The sequence below is a fragment of the Natrix helvetica genome (genome assembly GCF_964273705.1).
Source record: "Natrix helvetica genome assembly, chromosome: 4".
Lineage (NCBI taxonomy): Eukaryota > Metazoa > Chordata > Lepidosauria > Squamata > Natricidae > Natrix > Natrix helvetica.
Window position 1 is genome coordinate 140197629 of NC_138550.1, and position 24865 is coordinate 140222493.

At 36.3% G+C, this 24865-nt stretch overlaps 1 protein-coding gene across 1 annotated transcript in view; it reads left to right on the forward strand.

Annotated features, from left to right (window-relative positions):
- The window catches only part of CNBD1 (cyclic nucleotide binding domain containing 1), a gene marked incomplete at both ends in the record, with an annotated part of 109186 nt that overhangs the window by 64367 nt on the left and 19954 nt on the right, over positions 1-24865 (forward strand). Inside the window, 4 exons of the mRNA XM_081953225.1 lie at positions 1477-1622; positions 7676-7836; positions 12467-12601; positions 14837-14969. Of these exons, the coding sequence (XP_081809351.1) occupies positions 1477-1622; positions 7676-7836; positions 12467-12601; positions 14837-14969 (575 nt within the window). The remainder of the gene's footprint in view (positions 1-1476; positions 1623-7675; positions 7837-12466; positions 12602-14836; positions 14970-24865) is intronic.

Here is a 24865-nt window from a genome sequence, read left to right on the forward strand (position 1 = left end):
ATCATTTCCATTGTTCCTTTGGTGCAATTTCTCTCTTTGTCAAAGAGAGGTGCCACATACTGGTGTGCACCAAACAGCTTTTTGTCATTTAAGAAAAGAGTGAAAGGCGATTTTGGTTTACGATAAGGGTGGATTGGACAGAAATGGTGTGTGATTTTGACCATCTATTTCCCTACTCACGATCACCCAGTGGTATTCAAGGTTGGTATTCAGCCACATAAAATCACACTTGGAAATCCAATGGTGGAGGTAGCTTGAGTTGGAGGATAAATATATTCATTTCTAGCCTGCTTTTCAATAGCAGCTGAAAGCATCTGCAATGCTTTAAATTGTACTTATTAAAATTACTTAAAGGGGGGGGGGATTGCAAACCTGAATGACAGGGTTAGACCTAAATTACTTGCCATGGTATAATAAAAGGGTAGAATAGGGGAATTGCAATTTTTTAAAGGAAAAAAGTCCCCACTTAATCTCTCATCTCCTTCTCTGCCTGACATAATAGATTATTATTGTAATTACTGTAACATTTAGCAAAAAATGGTATATTTTATACGTTACTGTTACTAGGACGACTACAACTGCCATTACTGATATTTCTCTAAAGCAGGCTACAGTTTGAGTCCAGTGAAAGTCTTGGATTAAAATACTAAAGTCCTGTGATAGGGGAAATAAGGCATAAGATAAGGTTTTAGTAGAACTTTGTCTCAGACATAACAGCAATGTATTTCTTAGATGTCAGAACAGTTAGCCTCTTCAAAACCCATTGCAGAAAGATGTAAATAATTTTTTTAAAAAATCTAGATAAGACTTAATTTTCCCATTACACCAGGGGTGGGTTGCTGTTGGTTTGGCCAAACCAGTAGTGGCAGCAGTGGGAGGCTCCGCCCACCTGCCCAAATACTTCTGTGCATGCGCAGAAGTGTTGTACGTGCACATGAGCGCAAACCAACCGGTAGTAAACCAGTTAGCAACCCACCACTGCATCACACCAGTCTGTTCAATTAAAATGTCCCCAACTGAACATTGGGCCCCATTCAAATCAAGTTGTGAAATTCAGTTCTCATAATAAACAAACAGATATTTGTATTCCTTACTAACCTCTAGAACAGTGTTTTTCAACCTTGGCAACTTGAAGATGTCTGGTCTTCAACTCCCAGAATTCCCCAGCCAGCATTCGCTGGCTGGGGAATTCTGGGAGTTGAAGTCCAGACATCTTCAAGTTGCCAAGGTTGAAAAACACTGCTCTAGAAAACAAGATGAGAAATATCCAGTTCTCCTTATGTTGCTGAATTTTTATTTTTAGTATCCCTCACTCTAGCTGGTACAGCTAAGGATTGTGGGTTTAGTAAGTGGCACAAGTTCTTGATTACCTGGTTTAAATTAGTTGGGGAAATTAGACCCCGGGCAAATTAGTTGATCTATGGAACTATAGAAGAAGAAGGGTGCTATTATTTTCTATGGATGCTTTTCCTGCAGACCTATTCTAAGAACTGAAGAAGAACATGAGACTGTCTATAAAGTACTGAAAGTCATTCCTGATATTAATGAGCAATTATCTGAAGAACAGATAAAAGAAATCAGCAAAGTAGTTGTAAGAGAATACTGGATGAAGGAAAGTACAGGTAGGTAAACAAAGTTATTTTTTAAAAAATGTGGTTACTTCTTGAAGGGCCAGATGTACCAGCTAATGTAAGCCAAAATAAAATGGTGGAACTTGTAGTCCAGTTTTATTATGGAACCAATGCAACACCAAGCACTGGACCATCTTATTTTATTATGTTAGGTATGTAATTCCTCCCCCCCCCCCATGGCAGGCAATTTTAGCAAATAACTTTCTATTACAAGATTACATTTGAATTTTTAAAAAATAATAATTCATTTTGGGGGTATCTTTTATTTTTCTCTTGCTCCATTGACATTGACTTTCATCTCTATTCTAATGCTCAAGTTTATTTCCTTCCTCCTGTTCTATAATGGAGAGTAAAATGTCATTATTCTGCTAGAAAGATAGATGTGAAGAGTCTTTTAATGAGAAATGCAGATATGGTGATGTTTTTACCATTAGATTATGCATTTTTCTTTCAAATACTAAAAGTGGAATCTTTTGTTATTAAATCATCTGGTTTAACATTGTAACATTTGTCCTTCCTCCACATCCCTTATCCAAATCCTTTTTCTTTTTGAATTTTGATTCTTCCTTTCATGTCATTCTCAAATATATTGGAGGCGTACCTAATATTGATTCTATATGAAATGAAATGATAATACACTTAGAATATATGTTAACCACCCACGGGGGCTTTATATAAAGTAGAGTTAAAGTTAAAAAGCTCTAGAGACAAAATAATGGTCACCAGTATAGGGTCAAACATTTAATTTACAACTGCAATCCTGGAATATACTGGGGTTGATAGTGTCACAAACTGCCAAGAGCACAGGTGTCAAACAGGTGCCAACAACTGCCAAGAGCACAGGTGTCAAATATGATGTCGGTCCACCCTTTGCAGCTATAACAGCTTCAACTCTTCTGGGAAGGCTGTCCACAAGGTTTCGGAGTGGGTTTATGGGAATTTTTGACCATTCTTCCAGAAGCGCATTTGTGAGGTCACACACTGATGTTGGACGGGTTTACGTGGCCTACCACTTTATGGCTGAGTTGCTGTTATTCCCAAATACTTTATACATTCTTATAATACAGCTGACAGTTGACTGTTGAATATTTAGGAGTGAGGAAATTTCACGACTGGATTTGTTGCACAGGTGGCATCCTATCACAGTTCCATGCTGGAATTCACTGAGCTCCTGAGAGCGACCCATTCTTTCACACATGTTTGCAAAAACAGTCTGCATGCCTAGGTACTTGATTTTATACACCTGTGGCCATGGAAGTGATTGGAACACCTGATTCTGATTATTTGGATGGGTGAGCAAATACTTTTGGAAATATAGTGTATGTTCCTCTTGGCTTCTAGGTGCTCGCTAAGAAATGATTTTTTGAAATGACCATCAGATCATTAGTATTTCTTATATAGTTATTAACACACTCTGATGCTAAGGAGTTAGACGTTGTACTCCCCCTCTCCATCTGAAAAGATTTCTGTTTCTGGGGAGAAGAGAGGCCGATCGTAACTACTCATTAATTTTCAAGCTATAAGTGTTGATTTATCAAGCTCGATCACATAGTTTCCTAGGGGAGCATGGGTATCCAGCTAGTAAGTAACATACAGACAAGGGGAATTTCACCTAACCTGCTTCCAGGCTGAATTCAACATCGATGTAGAAAAATAAAGTGAACTTATTGTAAGGTTTTTATTTTTTATTTATTATGAAAATTCATCTCAATGCTATTTGTTTCAATTCACCAAAATACTGTTAAGAAATATTCTATTTTTGATAACACATAGAGTTCCAACTAGAATTTTATATTATCTTTTTTTTAAATCAGTCTTGTCTGACTTAGCAAAAACTGAGAAACCAAGATTCAAATAATAATATTATTTGAATCAATCAAATATGTTCATTGGTAAGAGTTAACTATTGTGCTGATCCCTTGAAATACAAATATAAGCCAACTAAGAAGAATATAGTAACCGAAGGACATGTTATTAATAGACAGACTAAGCTGTAATCTTAGCAGACAGGAATTATATTAGCATAAATTAAGACAATGAAAAGGACAAGTTTAAGGTCAAAATTTGTGATTGGGATGATTGGGGTGAAAGCCAGCATCTTATTTGGAAAACAAAACAACTTTATCTAAATCTTGTTTACTATCTTGGCCACAAGGACAGTTGTGTTGGATTAGATGCTCTGTTGATTTAATATATTCAGTAAAACCTGCAATATGGTGGCACAGAATGGGATCTAAAATTGTTGAGCATCAATGTGCAAACGAGATAAAAGATAATCTTAATGATTCAGACTGCCACATTATGCTTTTAAAGAAAAAGCAGCTCTGCATCAATGTGCAATCTTTTCCAGTTCTTTGAACCTGGTAAAGCAATATTTCAATCTCATCTGATTTGGCAGGCTAAAAATAAACACAAGATTGACTTTTTCCTAAGTGAAACTGACTTTACAAAAATAATGCATGCCTGATGAGACTTTAATCTCCCAAGATCATTTTATACAAGAAAGTCAGGGGGACTAGGAATATGAAAAGTAGTGAGATTGCTTTTATTAATGGTTACTTCCTCATATAACTCCACAATAACACCTTCATTTAAAAAAGGTATTGCAAAGACTTCATATACATTAAATCAAATGTACCCTCATATCAAACATCCACATGGTTGACAGGTCTAATGTCATGAGAAAAATTGCAATAAGACATACATGACACATACTCAGGGATGTCACAAACCAACAAATCAGCTTTTAGGTACTTGCAAACCAACATCTGGGGGAGATATTTAACTCACAGTATTTGTCAAAATGCACTTACCTAACTTGCCTTTTCCTCCCCTATGCCCCCTGGAAGACATCAATAATGTCATCATCATCTTCTTTTAAAGACCTTATAATCCCTTGAAGGGGGGAGTCTAGGCAACTGAATTGAGCTGAGTGTTTACTCGCCAGATGCCCTTCCTGTCACCAATGTGGAGATTTTTTTTCAGCAGATATATTCTCAGTGTGCCCAGAGAGAGAAATATCTTCCTCTACCTAGGATCTAACTCACAGCCTCCTGATTGTGAGTTGAGAACTCCACGTCTAGACCACCACACCACTCACATCCATAATGTCATGACTGAATCTAAGTGTGTGGTGTGTGTGTGTGTGTGTGTGTGTGTGTGTGTGTTCCTTCGAGTCAATCTTGACTCCTAGCAACTGCCTGGACAAGATTCTGAGTTTTCTTGGCAAGTTTTTTTCAGAACTGATTGCCCATAGCCTTATTCCTAGGACTGAGAAAAAGATTGACTGGCCCAAGATCACCTCTGGTTTTAGCCTAAGGCAAGACTAGTATTCATAGTCTCCTGACTTGGTAGCCTGACACTTTAACCACATCAAACTGACTTTCTAAAATTCTCCCACATGGATGAAATAAGGAATACTTTTTTAAACATTGTTGCTTTTACTACTGACATTGCCTTGTTACCCTTAAGATTTCCACTGCTTAACAATAACAACAGTGAATATAAGCAAGTCTTTGTTTGTCCTGTTATGAAGAGTTCAAGATGAACCTTTCACATCTGTGAAAGGACAAACTACCCTGAATACAGATGAATGTAATACTAGCATGGAGCCTGTGCCACTGTTCTGCTTGGGTGTGTTTAAAGTAACCACTGATATTTTACCAGAAAAATGAAAAATCAGCATCAAGAGAAAGGAAAGGAGACAGTTAGAGTTATCTAACATTTTCTGGTGCTAATTGATATGTGTAGAGAAAAAGTATGCATAATTATAATAATTTCAGTAAAAACTGAATTTAAACAATATAATTTGCCACGTTGGAGAAGGTTTTGTGCCTAGTCAGTCTGTAACGCTGGTGGTCATTTGTATGTAAAACAGATGGTCAAGTGTATAGTTTGTAAAACAGACTATACACTTCTTTAAAGTAAAATAATGACCACTTGATTTGTATGCTTTGAAATTCCTGTACATTAAAGATGTGAAGGTCCTTCTGAGACCTATTCATCTGGCACACTAAAGAAAGTGAGGCACATAAAAATAATAGACTGAACTTGAAATGCTGTCATCTGGACTTTTTTGGCCACCCAGCAGTCACCCAATCTCCAAGAATGTACTTCCTTGGGAATTGCCCTCATCTCCCACTTTTCCTGCTTATAGAAAGACCTTCCTGTTCAACAATTTATTTTTAGTCTGAATTTTGCTTAATGGTGGTTTTGACAATTGTGTGAAATTGTAAGCACCAATTGTTCTTAGTTTGATGCTTTCTGAATCTCTCTGAAAACAGATGGAAAATACCTGCAAGACATTGCTCCATAATTGACAGTGGTTTTAAATTGCATTGCAAATATGCCTAAAAAGCCTATTTATTAATTCACTCACCCCACTCCAAAGGTTTATGGAAATTTGAAGGACAGAAAAAGGTTCTATACAGGGGGTTGGACTTTAAGATTTTCAAGATCATTTCCTTACATTCTATTTTTTTAAATTGGACATTATATGTGCTCAACTATGAAGAGTCTGTCTTGTTCTGCTTTGTGGCTTGGTCATTTTGTGGTTGGGCCTGGTCAAAATTAAATGAAAGGGTAGAAGGATTTTGAGAAAATTTAGGATGGACTTGGATAAAGGTAGTCCTTGATTTACGATCAAAATTAGGACTGAAGCATCTGTCTTTAAGCATTGAGTTGTTAAGTGAGTCACATCTGATTTTATTGCTGCAGTTATTTAACAAATAATGCAGTTGATAAGCAAGTCTGGCTGTTCCTATTGATTTTGCCTATCCAAAGCCTTCTGGGAAGGTCTCCAAAAATGATTACCAGTGAGACCCTAGAACACTGTAATTGTCACAGATACATCCCAGTTGCCAAGCACCTGACATGACTGTGGGGATGCTGTGACAGTTGTAAATATAATACCTAATTGTAAGTCAGTGTTTTCAATGCCATCATAACTTTGAACAGTTGTTAAACGAATGGATATAAGTCAAGAACTACCTATAGAGAGGTTCTACAGTTCTGCTACATGCAAAATGCTTCTGGGAAGGAGAAATGGTGTAAAAAAATGCGAGGGAGGGAGAGGTTGTTGAGAATCATTAGTTGGCTCCTATTCCTTGAAACCATTTATCCTTGTTACAGTAAAGCAAGAGTTTTCACCATGAACACGCATGGGAAAAGTGTTCTAGAACTTTGGGAACTAGTTGGAACCTTGGGAATACATTTTGGGTGCAGTTGGAATGTGGAGAATATATTTTGTGCTCATTTGCAAAGTCTCTCATTACAAAATAGCTGCTATAGAATAGCAAAGCATGACCTTCATTCCCTCTTCCCTTCTTTCTCTTTGGGTGGGGGCCAGTCCACAAATTGCTAGCTGCATCCTCCCAATAAGTCTGTTTCCTTAAAAACAAGAAAACAAAGCTTTAGGGGCTGCTGTGCAGGTTAAGAAGTTTGCTGGAAATAAAATAGATGCTAGAAAGCAGCACTTTGCCAGTTTCCACATTTTGTTTCAAATGAAAAGGTTTTATTTTAAGAAGTAAAATGTCATTTTAGGCTGGGAACGTAGATGATACCAGGAGGACTGCTGGGGCATAATGGTGTCTTCATAGAGACTTTTATTCTACACATGTGCACACTTCACACTAGTTGCAAATATCCAAGCTGAAAATCAATTAACAGACATATATACTCAGACTACATGTGTTTCATTATTTTATTGCTATTATAAAAAGAGGATTTCAGGGTGAATTTTTTTTGTGAGGCTATAACTTTTGTCAGATAAACTACATGCATTTTGGCAGTCAGTGGTATTGTGTCATCTCCGAGTTAGGAGCATGTATGTTTAATTTAGATATGGGTATCAGCAATCAATCATACATTTTTCTTTTGAAACCAAGAGAGGAAAATGGAGCATTTCCAATATGTTTCATGAAAATACGTTGGCTAGATTACACCTGTAGGCTTGTTACATTTCAGAATGCTATAAACATATTAGTTCATTTTCTGTAATTTGGATGTGAAATTATGATTTGTTTCTGTTTTAATTTGAATTACAGTGGATGCAAGCCAAGGATTCTATATTATACTTAGAGGCTCTGTTAAGCCACTGACAAAGTATTACAAAAGACTTATTGGAGGACATTTTATTTCAGTGCCTCCTCAGGCGACTTCTGTTACAAATGAATCAAACCCAGCCCAGGTTGCATCATCTGATACGGTAAGTTTAACAGAAACCTACCATTAAGCAAATATTAATAGAAATATTTAAGAAGGTCAAATTAGGCCCCTTACATTTTCCAGGATGGCCCCGCAGCCCAGATCTGACCACATTCGGCCTGCGTGCTTTGCATTTGATACCACCGCTGCAAAATGCCTTTATTAAAATTGGTTGCATGCAAGCCTAAATTTGTTAGTATATTCTCTCACAAATTGTATGCATTTTCCTATTTCAATGAGCCTTTTGGAAGCAGATTTTATGTTGTTTTGTGTTACATTTTCTTTATAGCTCTGTTGGGAGTGAGTGTGTATGCTCATTGCAATGTTGCCTCATACGCATGTTCTGATTTTGTTATTTCTCTAGTTCACACAGCTGACATAAGATTTTTTTTAAAAATATAATTGTACTGAAAGTTTAAAACTTTAGTTTAGTTTGATTAATACAAACTAAATAAGTAAAGAAAGAAGGTAAGAAAAAATTAGAAAAAATAGTAAAGAAAGCAAAAAGAAATGAAGGTGATTTCTGATCATCTTTACAGCAGTTATAAATACAATTGTAGTTATATTTACCGCTTTTTCTAAAGTTATATCATAACCCTATTCTTTCTGTAATCTAACCTATCTAATCATCAAAGCCATAGCTCCTAAATTGTGTTTTACAAACACAAAAAAATTATAATTGCTTTCCAAGAAGCAATAAATATAAATATTGTTTTCTCTGTAATCAAACAGATAAATTTTGCCATCTCAGCAAATTCTATCAACTTCATCAACCATTTCTCTGTTGTACTTAATGCCAGATCTTTCCATCTTAATACCACAATAATATTGCTGTGGTTATCATATATAAAAACAAAGTTCTATGATTTTTTTTACAACTGTTTATCTACCAGCCCCAAGAAGAAAAGTTCTGGTTTCAGATATACACGAACATTTTAAGTCTTCTGGGTCAATTTGAACTCATTTTGCACCAAATGACCTACACTAAAAGTCAATTAAAAATAAAGAGGAGAGGAGACAACAAACATTTTTGTCCCTTTTTGTATTCCACAGGGTTATGTTAGATTGCCATTGACAATTATTTGCCCTTTTGATCATACTCATCTAGTAGCATTCTCTCCAAAATTATTATTTTCCAAAACTTTGAAAGGAAAGACCAAGTTCAAATTGTCAAACGCCTTCTCTGCCTCTAAGAAAATCAGTGTGACTTAGTTTTCGTTAAATTGTTCCAAATATTCCAAAATGGCTAACTCACTTATAATATTATTTCTCAACTGTCTTTTAGGTAAAAACTCCCATTGCTATCTCATAGATAAATTCTTGCAAAATTATTTTGAAACTTTCAGCCTTTCAGCCACAATCATTGTAAAGAATGTATAATTATTATTCATTAATAATATCAGTCGATAGTTTCTTGTTGAAGTCAAATCTTGCCCATCTTTATGTATTAATATTATATTAGCCTCTTTCCCCCTTTCTGACATCTTTCCTTCTGTAAAATGGAATTCATTATATTTTGTAAAGGTTGTAAAAGTTAATCCACAAAGTATTCATAGTAAGAAGCCAATAATCCATCTGGTATAGGCAATATGAACTAGAAATTTTTCCCTGTTTTAGCCTTTTTTATAGCTTTACAAACTTTCCTTATTGTTATGGGTCTATTCGTAATCTGTTTCTGTTTCTCTATAATCTTCAATAAATTTTGTTTCTTTAAATATTCATCCATTTTCTCCATGGAAATTTCTTCTCCTTTGTATAAATTGGGATAAAATTGATGAAATGCTTTTTGCATGCACATATTGTCTGTTATCAGAGTATCTCCCTCCTACAGTTTCCATAATATCTTCATAATTTGTATGCCAAATTGTGAACATTGGTTTATTTGCAAACTCAAATCTTTTGCTTTGGTAATACTTTTCTCTTAGTGTTAAAATTGATAACTGTCCCACGAGCTTAATTTGTTGAAAAACATTTGCCTTCTTTTATTCTTCTTTTCCCTCAATCAAAATAGCTTTAATGTTTTTTACCTGTCCTTTTTGAGTTCACTATTATGTTGTATAAAGTAACGCCTCATGAAAGTTTTGCTTGTATTCCAAATTATTCTTACATTTGTATCTTAATAGTATTTCCATAAAAACTATTTACATTTATTTTTATAATCCTCCAATATTGCTTCTTTTTGTAACATCATTTCATTCAAACTCTATCTGAAATAACTGGGTTTTCTTTAAAGACTAAACTAATTGCATTACTATCTGAAAAGATGTCTTCTTAATTAATTAAGCAAATTTATGTGGTCAGAGAAGTATTCATGCCATTTTATATATCCATGCATCAACAGGCTTGAAATTGTCCATCAAATTAAAAAAAAAACTTGTGTAAATCTTGTGCAATTAATATTTTTCTTAGAAGTTCTGTCTACTTGTGGAGAGATCACTCCATTCTAATCTTTCATCAAACACCATTTTTCATAAGAAAACCCTTTGGTCTGTCCATATGTCCTTTGTAGAACATTGCTTTATTTTCATTTGGAGCATAACTTCGATAAATATCAGAATCTTAACCCAATGCAAATCAACTTCCACCCCAACATATTGATTATGCTCAATATAACTGATTGTAGTTGAAGGATTTTATATAAAATAATTTCATTAGTCAGCTTTATAATCTTGATCATGCAAATTTCAAAGTCAACTGTTATGTCCACTGACGGAACTTTCCTGTTTCTTATTAGCAATGGTTTTGGACTCCTTGTTAGTTCATTTAAGTATAAGTGGTTCAATTATACATCTTTAGATCTCCGAGACAGATTGTTCATGATACATTGCTACAACCTATCATCCACACACATGCGTCCACCTTATGCAAAGAGCTTTTTCTTGTATTTGTTAAAGAAATTAATCATATGGACATAAAGGCAAATAGTCAAAGTATTTGAAGTAAATATAATTTATTTTAGTTAAAGGGCAGGGTCTGCATCTTTTTAAAGATAATATAGCTGAATGAGAAGAATGGAGGAAATAAGCACTATAAACCAGTTAAACACAGGAAAAAGATTAAAAATCTGAAAATTAATTCAGTATTGGAAAAGAGCATACTTTATACAAAAAAATAGAGATATGATTCAGCCATAAGTGAATTTGACATTCTAAGCAACAGCAACATTTGAATTTTTGTTTCTTCTTGTTTTGAAAGTGTACTGATTTGACTGTAGAGAATATGGCTATAAAACCATGTCCGCAATCTTCTGTGATAAAGGTCACTATTCAAGAATACATTTCTAATTGGGGATGGACAATAAAAACCAGTCTGATTTGTTCTGTGGATTTAGTTTCTTTCTTCTGGTAAGGATATGTTTACAATTGAGATGGACAAAAGCAAGAAAGCAATTTTCTACTCCATTCTTCAAATGGTGTTTTTAGTTGCATCCATCTGAAATTAGCTTCAGGGAGATGAAAACATTAACTTTTGGCCTAATGGTAATCAACTTCCTTAATATTTACTTATTTTACAGCATTTATATACTTCTCCACTTAAGGACAATGTAAATTGTGCTATACACAGTTTTCATGGTTTTCTAAAATGTCAAAAAGAAGGAAACAAGTATTGTATGCATTTGGGAACAGTGTGTTCTGCAATTTGGGAGTAGCTATAGGACATGGTTGCCTTCATTGCTCATTTCTTTATCAGACTTCTAAAGGTAACCTTAAATAGGTTACCTTTAGAAGTCCAGATAGGATAGATAGGATCATCTTTCATTAGGCAGTCCCAGGGATACGTTCCCGGCAGGCACTACTGCCGGTTCGCTCATGAGCATGTCGTGCGCGCTTGATGCGCATGCGTAGAAGCAAAAAACAAGATGGTGGTGCCCAAGGCACTGCCTGAAGAACCAGTTCAGGGGCGTGGCAGGCCTGGTTCTCTGCCAGGTTCAGTGACCCAGGCCATCAAACCACTACCGGTTCAGCCAAACCAGTACAAACCAGTAGGACCCCACCACTGGGCAGTCCCTGACAAAATGGGACAATTCACCACAGCTACCTGTCACAACTATCTCTCCATGGCCAACTCACTACAGCCAACTCACTGCAGGACAATTTTCCATGGATAATTCTAGTGGGATAACTCAATGCGATAAATGTTATCCGCCATTGTTTCATCAATGGAAATGAAGTCAAAGAAACAGTGGTGGATAATATTTATTGGGCCTAATTATCCCATGTGGAATTATCCATGGCAAGTTGTCCCATAGTGAGTTGGTCGCAGTGAGATCGCTGTGATGGGTTGCCCATAGCATGTTGTCTTGGATCCATCCCTGATGTGATCTATTGTTTTCAGGAGGGAAATTCCAGTGGCAGCAATGACTAAACCCCACTTCCCACAAAGTGCTACCTTGATTTCCTTCAACCCATTCATCACTATTGTGGAACATTTCAGTGATTTTACACAACTATTAAAAATTTCAGCTGTCATCACGAGTATAAACATCCAGGGTATATGTTATTGTTTTGCCTACAACAAGTTGCAGAAGTGATAAAATGCAGTATATAAAACTGATGTATATAATAATTGTGTAAAACATAAAGGAATATTGAACATTAATTTCTATTATTTCTTTTTAATTATTTTGGAAGTTTGGTGTAGGGTGCTGTTTTGGGACTTTGGTACCACTGCCTTCAAAGATGAAACATGATGTACTTTGTATTCTTACAGAGGAAAACAGTGATTTTCTCAAAATTCCATCCATCAATTACTTAAGGGTAAAAGAGGTAAACATTTTGCATAAGAATGAAGAACCTGTGACTCTCCCATTCTTGTTGATCTTCTGTTCCCAGTGTTTTCAGCACAGGGTTTATAGCATTTTGCCAATGTCCAGAATGCTATGGCTTCTTAGAGTTACTTATTTGTTTAAACTTGTTTTGCATTTTTATCTTTGAATAAAATCCTGAGTGTAACCCATGAAACAAAGCACAATGCAACAGTTGGACACTCAATTTTCTCCCTCCCCGCTCCCAGCCACAGACAAGGAGAGAGAGTCAGAAAAAGAAAAAGCAATAAAAAACCCACTAAGCTGCTATAAGCTCCTTAAATTTAAGACGCATCCTCATATGCTTAAAATATTGTATTCAGTTTTTTATTATTATTTTATAAAGTACTTAAACACCCCAAGAGAGACATGAGCAGATCCTGGACAATTGATGCTACATTCCTATTTTTGGTAGTCAGAAATTGGATTCTAAGTATTGTATGAAGCAGCCCCCTAATGAACATGTTTGAATGACTGATAAGGTGGTGAAAATTAAAACATTCTTTTTATCATACTTTCCAGGCTTCCGTCCACTAGAAAAAAAATGCTGGATAAAGAGTCAATTACTTTCACCTAAAGAATCCTGATTAAACTGGTAAAGGGCAAGCTTTCCTGAGCCTCATTTTAAAAATGCACAGCATAAATGAGCTCATTCATTTTCAGTTCCAAGAGAGGCTTCATTAATTTAAAGAAACCAATTCAATTAGTGTCTTCTCCCCTTACTATCAACCTGTATTCCAAGGCTTTATCACTAACATATCTGCCTTTCCCAAACATATCTGATGAGGGAATCTGAACATTACAATTACAGTCAATCCTTCAGCAATGACGCTGAGGACATGCTCTGATATCTCCATACTTTCCAACATTCATCATGGCCCTAATTAATTAATAAAGGCCAGATTTTTCCAACTTGGTAACTCCAGATATGTAGGTAGCATTTTAGACTCACTTGTATTGAGGTCTTCTAGTCTCTCTTCCAGATCCCAATAGGTAATTTTGGCTTGGAGTTGGTTGAAAGAGTTTGGAGGGTGCAATGGATACTAAGTTAAGGCCCTTATGAATGGGTTTTGCCTCTGAAGGAACCAGCAATGGCTTCCAATAATATTGCTAAAAATCATTGCTTCAAGAGATACTATTGTCCTATCTAGACTTCAATAATCAGAGACTGATTTTTTTTTAATTTACACTATTATTTACATTTCTATTGCCTTATTAACATACCTCTTCAAGTACATTTGTATTAAATTGGAGCAATTGCCTTTTGACTAACATTGCAGAACTTTCCACGGAAGTGGACCTTGAAAAATCAAACCAGTTATAATTTATTTCTCTCCTGATGGAAGCATTTCCCTCCACATCTATGTGAAACCAACATTCCAGAGGTGGTATGCAAGTGATGACCAGTTCTGGAGAACCGGTAGCAGAAATTTTGAGTAGTTTGGAGCACTGGTAAATGCCACCTCTGACTGGCTCAACTCCAACCTATTCTCTGCCAGTCCCAGCTGATCGGGAGGGAATGCGGATTTTGCAGTAACCTTCCCCGGAATGGGGAGGGAATTGAGATTTTGCAGTATCCTTTCCCTGCCATGCCCACCAAGCCACATCCCCCAAGCCACGCCCCACCAAGCCACGCCCACAGAACTGGCAGTAAAAACATTTGAATCCCACCACTGCAACATTCATATCATTGAGTGAAACCATCATTCATATTATACACCATTGCATCATTCTGAGTCCACGTACTACATAAATAATATGACCATTAAAATGCTGCTCAATAACTATTCACATGTGAACTTCAATTTCCAGAATTCCTAAGTAGTTGGATAGGGATTTGAAGGAAGGCAGGATTTTATCTGTCTATATGTTTCAATCAATCATGGGAGAGACTGGCTTAAGTTATCCAATAATCAATAGACATATCTAAATACAGTGTCACACAGCTACTTTTCTAATTCAACTCAATCTAAATAATTTCATTCTAATCAATATATTAATATATTAAAATGAAATTATTTCATAAAAATATTAAATTATAATGTCATAAAAATTATGCTGACTAGAATTCTTATTAAATGTGAATCCTGTACTTGATTCCTTCTGGGAATCCTTCCTCTCTGTACTTCCCATTGGTTCTCTTTTTCTTACCCTATTAATGCTTTTACTGCTATCTAAAACTGAAGCTTTCTTTCAGGAAATAGCAAAACATGAGCAGCAGGCAAAAGAAGAAGTAGTCCGTGGCTCTCCACATTATCAAAACTGGCCGATGATATTTATATTTAAGTTAACTGCTCAGTTAAAATGGAGGAAGTTTCCAAAAGACTATGGTGAGTATAGTTTAATATGCATATGAGCATCCAGTTTGATATCCATATCAAGACCATGACATAAACAAGAACCTTTAAAATAATGTACAAGGGCTATACCTTAAAAAAGTGAAAAGGATACACTTCCATTATATGAAAGAGGTCATGCAAAAAAAATTAATTTCTATTTCAGATTAATGTATTCAATTTTCCATGAATCAAATATTTCTCCCACATGACACCCTTGGGATTAATTAATTTCCAGAATCTCTATAGAAATTCTCAGTCATCCAGGTCATGGTTGTCCCAAAGGTGCTTGCTCAAGAGGCAACTGGATTTTCTGGTTTTTCTTTGAAGATGTTTTGCTTCTTTTCCAAAAAGCTTCTTCAGCTCTGCCAGATGAGAAGCAAAACGTCTTCGAAGAAAAACCAGAAAGTCCAGTTGCCTCTTGAGCAAGCACCTTTGGGATAATTTCCAAAATGTAGAAAACTGGACAAATAAGCCTGTCCCAGGTCATATTTAAACAATTGCACATGCCTATAACTGTTGGTTTGCAACAAATATGTAATCCAGAATCCAATTCATGCTCCTTCTGATTGTTATAATAAGTTACATAAAATAAATTGAGTATGTATTTTTTTTCACATGCAATCAATAATGAGTTGGGAATGGAAAATGTGGAGTGAAATAACACCCTTTTATGCTTTCTTGAATTGATTATGGGGAAATGGAAGGAATTAGATAAAAATTGTCCTTTTAATAGTAATTTTCTTTTGGCATCATCTGTAGCTTTAGCAATCTCTCTGTATTTGTGTATGTAAGTAGAAATAAAATATGGCATTTTCATATGACTGAACAAGGATTCTAAGTATCTACTCTGTAATCTAGAATGAAAGATAAAAGTGAAAAATATCTTTAATTAATTATTTCAAAATGCTTATAATCCATTTTTTTTTGGCCATGACTGTTATTCAGCTTGATTATCTAATTGTCTCACAGTGTGTTTACCAATACTTAACAGTGTTAGCTGATAAAAGGGATTTTTAAATGCTAAATTCCATACAATACTTTTGTTGTTCAAAAATTTATATAATTACTCTTTTGCCTGATCTTATTAAAATCGTAATTTTCAATTGTTTCCATTAACTTCTAGAGCATATAAATTTGTTAAGGATAAACAAGTCCTTGTTCAAATAAGTATTAGAAATTAATGTTTGATGAATATCATAAAATTTTACAATGACATCCTTTTTTCTAGTTCTTTGTACATGTATAATGTTTAAATGCTAAATTTTTAAATTTTCTGTTTTATATTGTGTTTGTATGTTGTTGTATGCTACATACAACATATACATTTAATAGTTATATCAAATAAAATGGATCTTCTGAACTCACATTACCGAACACTGAAATGTTGCATTCCCGTCATGCAAAAAACTTTTGAGAGACCAAAGCATAAACATGCAAGTAAGAACGTGGAAATCTCTCACTAAAATACAACTAGTCTGAAGCAGCAGAATACAAGTAGTCCTCAACTTATGACCACAATTGAGCCCAACATTTACGTTGATAAGCAAGACAGTTATTAACTGAGATATATTCCATTTTATAACATTTCTGGTCAGAGTTGTTAAATGAATCCCTGCAGTTGTTAAGTCAGTAATACGGTTGTTAAGTGAATCAGGTTTCCCCATTAACTTTGCTTGTCAGAAGGTAACAAAAGGTGATCACATGACTCTGGGACACTGCAGGCGTCATAAATATGAGACATGTTGCCAAGCACTGAATTTTGATCACATGACTTTGGGGATGCTGCAACGGTCATATGTGTGAAAAATGATCATACGTCACTTTTTTCATGTGCTGTTGTAACTTCAAACAGTCACTAAATAAACTGTTGTAACTTGAGGATTACATGTACCATATTTTGGTCATCTGAAGACCTGCCCTGGGAAAAGAGGCTCAAATGATACCCTTCTTAAAACAAGCTTTCTTGCACATCAGACTGAATCTCAATACCTTTAAAAAGGGAGCAAAAAACCCCCAAACCACAGAAAGACTGATAGCATCAATGCTAAGGGAAATTGAGTTTCAAAAGGGCTAAAAAATAAAATAAAAGTAAAGATGGTATCATTACATTTTATTTTTCTTTACTGTTGAGATTTTATCTCTCCATTTGCCTTTCTGAATGTAATTGTCCCCAGCCAGCAATTTCATTGCTAATCAAATAATATATATTTGCTCAAAAAAACATTTAAGTTAGTTTTCAAAGTATATTTCCAGAACACAGACACTTGCTGTTAGGGTCCTTTCTCTCAGATTTAATGAGAGACTTCTATAGTCTTACTGCATGTTTTTGCCTTGATCTCTCAAACGTTTTTTTGTACAACATTCAATGGGGAAAACAACATTTCTTTTGAATCTGGAAAAGGATTAGCACATATAGTTGGTTTAATCACATCTGGTCTTTATCTGGACTTAGAATAGAATAACAGAGTTGGAAGGGTCCTTTTAAGTCATCTAGTCCAGCCCACTGCTCAAGCAGGAAACCCTATACAATTTCTGACAAATGGCAGTCCAGTCTCTTCTTGAAAGCTTCCAGTGACAAAGCTCTTGAAGGCAAGCTGTTCTATTGGTTGATTGTTTTCACTGTCAGAAAATTTTTCCTTATTTCTAGGTTGAATCTCTCCTTGATCAGTTTCCATCCATTATTCCTTTTCTGGCCTTCAGGAGCCTTGGCAAATACCGTATTTTTTGGACTATAAGATGCACTGGAGTATAAGATGCACCAAGATTTTGAAGACACAAATTAAAAAAAAGTTTTGGCACTCTGCAGAATTCCCAAAATGGCCCGTTTTTCATGAAAATGGGTGGTGTTTTTTTTTTTTTTAAAAAAAGGCATGAATAGCCTTTAGGAGGCTTGTAGAGTGCTCCTCCCCAAAATGAGCAAACCCAGCCCTTTTTGTCAAAAAAAGGGCATGCATAGCCTTTAGGAGACTCATAGAGTGCTCCTAGGGGCTGGGGGGGGGGCAAAATTGAGCAAAAAACGGCCTGATTTTTGCTCATTTCTTCCCTTCCCAGCCCCCAGGAGCACTCTGAAAGCCTCCTAAAGGCTATGCATGGGTATTTTGGTGAAGGGGGAGGGGTTTCAGGAGGCAAAAAAATGCTGTATTCATTGTATAAGATGCACATAAGAGGTTTTCAGCCTCTTTTTTGAGGGAAAAAGGTGCGTCTTATACTCTGAAAAATATGGTAGGTTGACCCCCCCTCCTCTCTGTGACAGCCCCCCAAATATTGGAACATTGCTATTATGACACCCTTGGTTCTTCTCTTCACTAGACTAGCCATGCCCAGTTCCTGCAACCATTCTTCATATGTATCTTCACATGTCAACCTTATTTCTAATTTTCTAGTAGGAATCTACTACCTTTCCTGGTATTATGAATTGGATTTTGTTATTCTAAAACAACTTACAGAGAACATATATGAACATGTTTTGCACAGCTATGGATTTGCTAGTGTGATGAGAGTTACAAGATGGAAATAATTCATCCATGAAAATTAATAGTATGCTTAGTGAATAGTTCAATATTGAACAGGGTATAAAACTGGGATGCCTGCTATTATCCCCTTGATAGATTTTGAGATAAATTTTGGGTAAGTTAAAGGTGTTCTTGGAAATGGGACATTAGAGTTTATGTACAGTATTTTTGCAGATCATGCTGCTTTATTGACTGAAAACCTAAATGATTTGCAGGAAATGTTAGACTGATTAAAGCAACAAGAACAATAGATCTGAAAATAATACCTCATAAACCAATGTAACTGCACTTGAGATGGAGCACTGCGAGTTATATTCCATTTTTTAAAAAAACTTTTACTATTAGTTCTGAATCCGCGAACAGATTTCCTTTTTTCTTACAACTAGAACTGCAAATATTATTTAATCATTGTTTTCAGACTGCTTTGGAAGCTGTAGGTAGGTAGGTAAATCATTACCTTAATTGAAATATAACAATAAATTCTGGCTTATGCTAAAGCCAAAATAGATGCAACAAAAATGATATAAACCTGTTTTTGGTCCTTTGAACATGGCATAGAGAGTCATTACTGTCAATACCAGATATTAGGGATTATGAAATAAGTAGACCAAGAATATTTGAGAAATCAATGTTGGAAAAGATGACTTAAAGAATCTTGAACAGAGATGTCAAACTCAATTTTATTGAGGGTCACATCAGGACTGTGGTTGACCTTGGGGGGGGGGCATGGCTGACTGGATGGACATGGCCAGCTTGACACTACTCCCCAAACTCCTCTTTGCATTGGGTACACTGGGCCGAAGCCATAATGGCCGGATATTTCCTCTTTACATTGGGTAGACTGGGCTGAAGTGATGCGGGTAGACCAGGCCAAAGCCACACTGGTCCGATGTTTCCTCTTTGCTTTGGCTAGATTGGCCCGAAGGGGCATAGGTAAACTGGCCTGAAGTGATGTGGGCCAGCCCCTTACATTTTCTAGGATGTTCCCATGGGCTGGATCTGGCCCACAGGCCTTGAGTTTGACGCCCCTGATCTAGAACATAGTATGTGTTCTAAAGATAACTACTGGCCCAACAATGAAGTTTTGAAATATATTCAGCCCAGGTATTTTGTATTTATATTAGAAGTTTTGGGGAAAAATAAGAAAAAAAATCTAATAGCTTATTAAATATTTTTTCTACTAAGTTCATATAGCACAGAATTTCATGATCTCACTTAGAAATTTGCCAATTCATTTTGTGAAATTTAGGAACAGGTATCCTCCGCTCCTTCCGCACGAAACTCAAGACCCACCTGTTCCAACTAGCCAGCCTGGCTTAACTAGAACCTTCTAACCTCCCTGGCAATTTTAATATTTTAATATTTTAAATGTAATTTTGGGGTTTTTAAATTGTTTTAACTGTTTTAATTTATTGCTATTTATTTTAACCCAGTGGCTTTCACTTGTATTTGATTGTTAAATATTGATGTCACCTCCTCCATGCCACACTTGTATTTTTGATTTAATTGTACGTCGCCCCGAGTCCCTTTGCGGAGAGGGGGCAACTGATAAATCGAAACAAATAAATAAATAAATAAATAAATAAATAAATGATATATTGCTATGGTTTAATCCCCATCCCTTTTTTTCGCTTTTGTATGAAAACACTTCCACAAATGCATTGATAATTATGTATCTTTAATTTGCAGAAATGTTTTGGGATGAAAGGTGCTGCATGACTGTAAAATATGACTTAACTTCACTCTGCTTAATTGGGAGAGCTGCTTTATTGTCAATCTCCCAGGAATCAGGTTTAGCCTAATGAAAGTTAGCTGTTTGGAGCTAATTCTTAAAAGACCTCATGTCATATAGAGTGTAACTATACAGCCTGATTTATTGCATGGCTAAAAGATGAATGGTGCTAAGTGATTATCAAAAGAGAATCTTGAAAACTCTTATCATCCTTCCATCATCCATCCATCCCTCCATCCATCCCTCCATCCATCCATCCTATTTGTATTCCATCCAATCACCAAAGTCTCTAGGTTCTCTCCATCCAATAAAATAATACATTAATAAAAAGAAAATAAAAACAAGAAATTCAAAATTTATTCATTTTAAAAAAATGAAATCATTGATATAATTTTGTGGTTGCAATTCTACTTCCTTTGGAGCACCCCCTCCTCCTTCTGTTCAATGAAAGAAGTGAGTCTTTCCTAAAGCCCAGGAGGAGTCAAACTGATCAAATCTCCATAGGATAGGAATTCCAAACTGTGGGGATCACACAAAACCTACCCACAAAGCCCTCTATGTAATGTATGTGAAAATGACCTTGAAAGACAATGGGAAGACATGCTATCTAGTACACAATCAGATAAGAGAAGGGAAAGCCTCCAGTAGCCTAACAGTTAGAAAAAGAAATATAGAAAGGACCAACCATAATGGATCAGGATGTTAAAACTGATAGTGGGAGATTTGCACCTTCAGACTTGCACACGTCCATTAATGTAGCCTTATAATAAAGTAGAACTAGCTCATCTAGTCATGTTTCTTCTAGTTTACCTAGGAAGATTGACACTATGAGATGGCAATTATATTAGCATGGCACTTGAAGGGAATTGACTCTATTCATTCTGGTTGCAAAGAATGCAAAAAATAGTGGGCCCGCGGTAAATAAAGCCTCTCGCCATATAGGGCCGTGCTGGCGAAACTGCGAGGCACGCAGCACCCTCTCTGTGGGCACACGAGCTGGAACCCTAGTTCAGCTCTACTACACATGTGTACTCACCTCCTGCTGACCAGCTGGTTGCCTGGTCTCCGCCATGCATGCGCATGCAGGGCACATGCAGGTGTGTGCGTGCGCACGCGCATGGGTGAGGTGCATACAGGGGGCCACACACACATGTGGGGTGTGTGTGCATGAGCTGCACATGCATGCATGCGGGGTGGGGCACATGCGGGGGGTGCCCGCATGCACAGGGGGCAGGGGACATGCATGTGGCCCGAGCATGCATTGCATTTTGGAGGTTCGGGTGTACTTTGGGCATTCGTTCTGGAAAAGGTTAGCCATCACTGATATAGGGCTTTGATGGTGATAACTTTTGCCAGGACAAGTTGGCATGAAATCAGTAAATTAGGAAGAAAACCCAACCCACAATGACTGATGTAGCATCTCAAATCACAGTGGGTTGATTTGCTGTGCCAATTTTATTCTTGTAAATAAATAGGCATGTGAGTTTTCCCCACACAAAATCAGCCAGCTTATTTAAAATTGAGGCAAATAACACACGCTGATCACTGTTGTTACCGTGAATTATTTTGAAAAGTTCTCAAAAATCTCTAGTGAGTTACCTTCATGTGTTGGGGGTGGGGGATTAGAGTGAGGATTGCATTTTATTTCAGTAGATTATGGTATCTTAGAATGCAGTATGATGTTTTGGTTAGAAATATTAGCTATTATTTTTGTAAATATTAATACTTGCCTTCTTTCTATTGCTGTGGATTTTCTTTTCATTCATGACTTTTTAAAAATATTCTATAATGCCATTGTATTTCATTAATGATTGCAATGTATAATTTTCTACACACAGTGAAGAGAATATATAGTGATAAAGAACACAGAAACAATATTTACAATGTATTTCATAAAGAAAATGAATATTTTTGTTTGGAAATAGTTTTCATGTGGTTCTTCCCAAAATATAATATTTTCATTAAAACAAGGCTCAGTGATTTTTATTTGTTTTATTTATTGGCTATTAACTGCCTTAAAAGAAATAATATTTACAATAACATGGCATATACAGAGGACTAAATGCAAAACTGTTTTAAAATAAAAACATAGTGAGGAATTTATTAAAATTTTGCATTGATGCGAAATTTAAGATGTATATAAAGACAATTGAAATAACACCAAGACAAGCTTCTGAAAAAATGTAATTGATTAAACTGATTGTTGAATATCTGACTCATCAAGTCTAAATTGTAAAAACTCAGCTTTGAATATCTGCAAACTGCTATAACAAACAAACAAAACTTACTACTCATTAATGCATTGATGCATTAATGCTTTTTGTGCATTATATGGTTTTTTTTTGCTACACAATTGAATGTGGTACTTGGTTCCCCTCTTCCCCGTTCTTCACTTTGAAGATCTTCAGTATTGTCATTATCATGTAAGACTGCTTTTGGGAACAGAACAGATTGTCATGCAAATAATTTATGTTTGCTAAGAGTTGACAATGATGGCTCAAAGTCAGTCAGTCAGGTTGTGTGGCGCCATGAAACTGAAGCTAAGATTTAAGAAATATGACAAAGCAAATAACATGAGATCTTGCAAAGTAGGTATGTTGCAGGTACTAACAGTTAGGGACTTTCGTTTGGTGGGTCCTAGGAGATGTATCTTTCCTGCCATGGCGCCTGCTTTATGGAATATCCTTCCTCCCAAAATTAGATTGGCTCCATACTTTTTGTTAATTAAAAAACCCTTGGGACTTGCCTATATTCTCAGGCTCCCTGGGCCTCTTAGGCAAACAGAGCCTGCACTGATGAGATGGTCATTTTTATCCTCTCTTGCCTAGAATTTGCATTTCTAGCTTTTGTGATGTTTCTTAATATGGATTATACATTTTATATTTTTGTTTTTATTCATTGTGTTTACCTGATTGTTGTTTACCTGCCAGAAATAGGTAGTTGCATAATTTGCTTAGTAAATCAACAAACACATGACTTATGAGCCCAGTCCCTGTGAGAATCTTCTATATTATCAAAATTCCTATTCAATACAATACAATGGTAGAGTTGGAAGGGACCTTGGAGGTCTTCTAGTCCAACCCCCTGCCTAGGCAGGAAACCCTATACCGTTCCAGACAAATGGCTATCCAACATCTTCTTAAAGATTTCCAGTGTTGGGGCATTCACAACTTCTGGAGGCAAGCTGTTCCACTGATTAATTGTTCTAACTGTCAGGAAGTTTCTCCTCAGTTCTAAGTTGCTTCTCTCCTTGATTAGTTTCCACCCATTGCTTCTTGTTCTGTCCACAGGTGCCTTGGAGAATAGCTTGACTCCCTCTTCTTTGTGGCAACCCCTGAGATATTGGAACACTGCTATCATGTCTCCCCTAGTCCTTCTTTCTCTTAAGCTAGACATACCTAGTTCCTGCAACCGTTCTTCATATGTTTTAGTCTCCAGTCCCCTAATCATATTTGTTGCTCTTCTCTGCACTCTTTCTAGAGTCTCCACATCTTTTTTACATCGAGGCGACCAGAACTGAATGCAGTATTCCGAGTGTGGCCTTACCAAGGCATTATAAAGTGGTATTAACACTTCACGTGATCTTGATTCTATCCCTCTGTTGATGCAGCCTAGAACTGTGTTGGCTTTTTTGGCAGCTGCTGCACACTGCTGGCTCATATTTAAATGGTTGTCCACTAGAACTCCAGGATCCCTCTCACAGTTACTACTACTGAGCACGGTACCACCTATACTGTACCTGTGCATTCCGTTTTTGTTGCCTAAATGTAGAACCTTACTCTTTTCACCATTGAATTTCATTTTATTAGATAGTGCCCAATGCTCAAGTTTGTCAAGATCCTTCTGTATCTTAAGCCTATCTACTGGAGTGTTGGCTATTCCTGCCAGCTTGGTGTCATCTGCAAATTTGATGAGTTCCCCATTTATTCCCTCATCCAAATCATTGATGAAGATGTTGAAGAGTACTGGGCCTAAAACAGAGCCTTGGGGTACTCCACTGCATACTTCCCTCCATGTAGATGCAGTTCCATTGAGGACTACACGTTGAGTGCGGTTGGACAGCCAGTTACGAATCCATCTGGTGGTGATGCTGTCTAACCCACATTCTTCTACTTTATCTAGTAGTAGGTTATGGTCTACCTTATCAAAAGCCTTACTGAAGTCCAAGTAAACTATATCAACGGCATTCTTCTGGTCCACTAATTTTGTCACATTATCAAAGAATGCAATAAGATTAGTCTGGCATGATCTGTTTTTGACAAATCCATGTTGACTTTTGGCTATTACTTTGTTTGCTTCTGGGTGTTCGCAAATTCGTTGCTTGATTATTTTTTCCAGAATCTTTCCTGGTATTGAGGTCAAGCTGATAGGTCTGTAGTTTCCTGGATCTATTTTTTTCCCTTTTTTGAAGATGGGAACCACATCCGCTCTTTTCCAGTCCTCTGGTAGTTCCCCGGTGTTCCAGGATCTCTGAAAGATATAATTCAGTGGTTCTGAGATCTCGTCTGCTAGTTCCTTCAGAACCCTGGGGTGTAATCCATCCGGTCCTGGTGATTTGAACTCATCTAGGGTAGACAAGTGCTCACTTACCATTTTCTTCCCTATTTCAATTTGTGTTCCTAATCTGATTTTTGTGGTGCTGC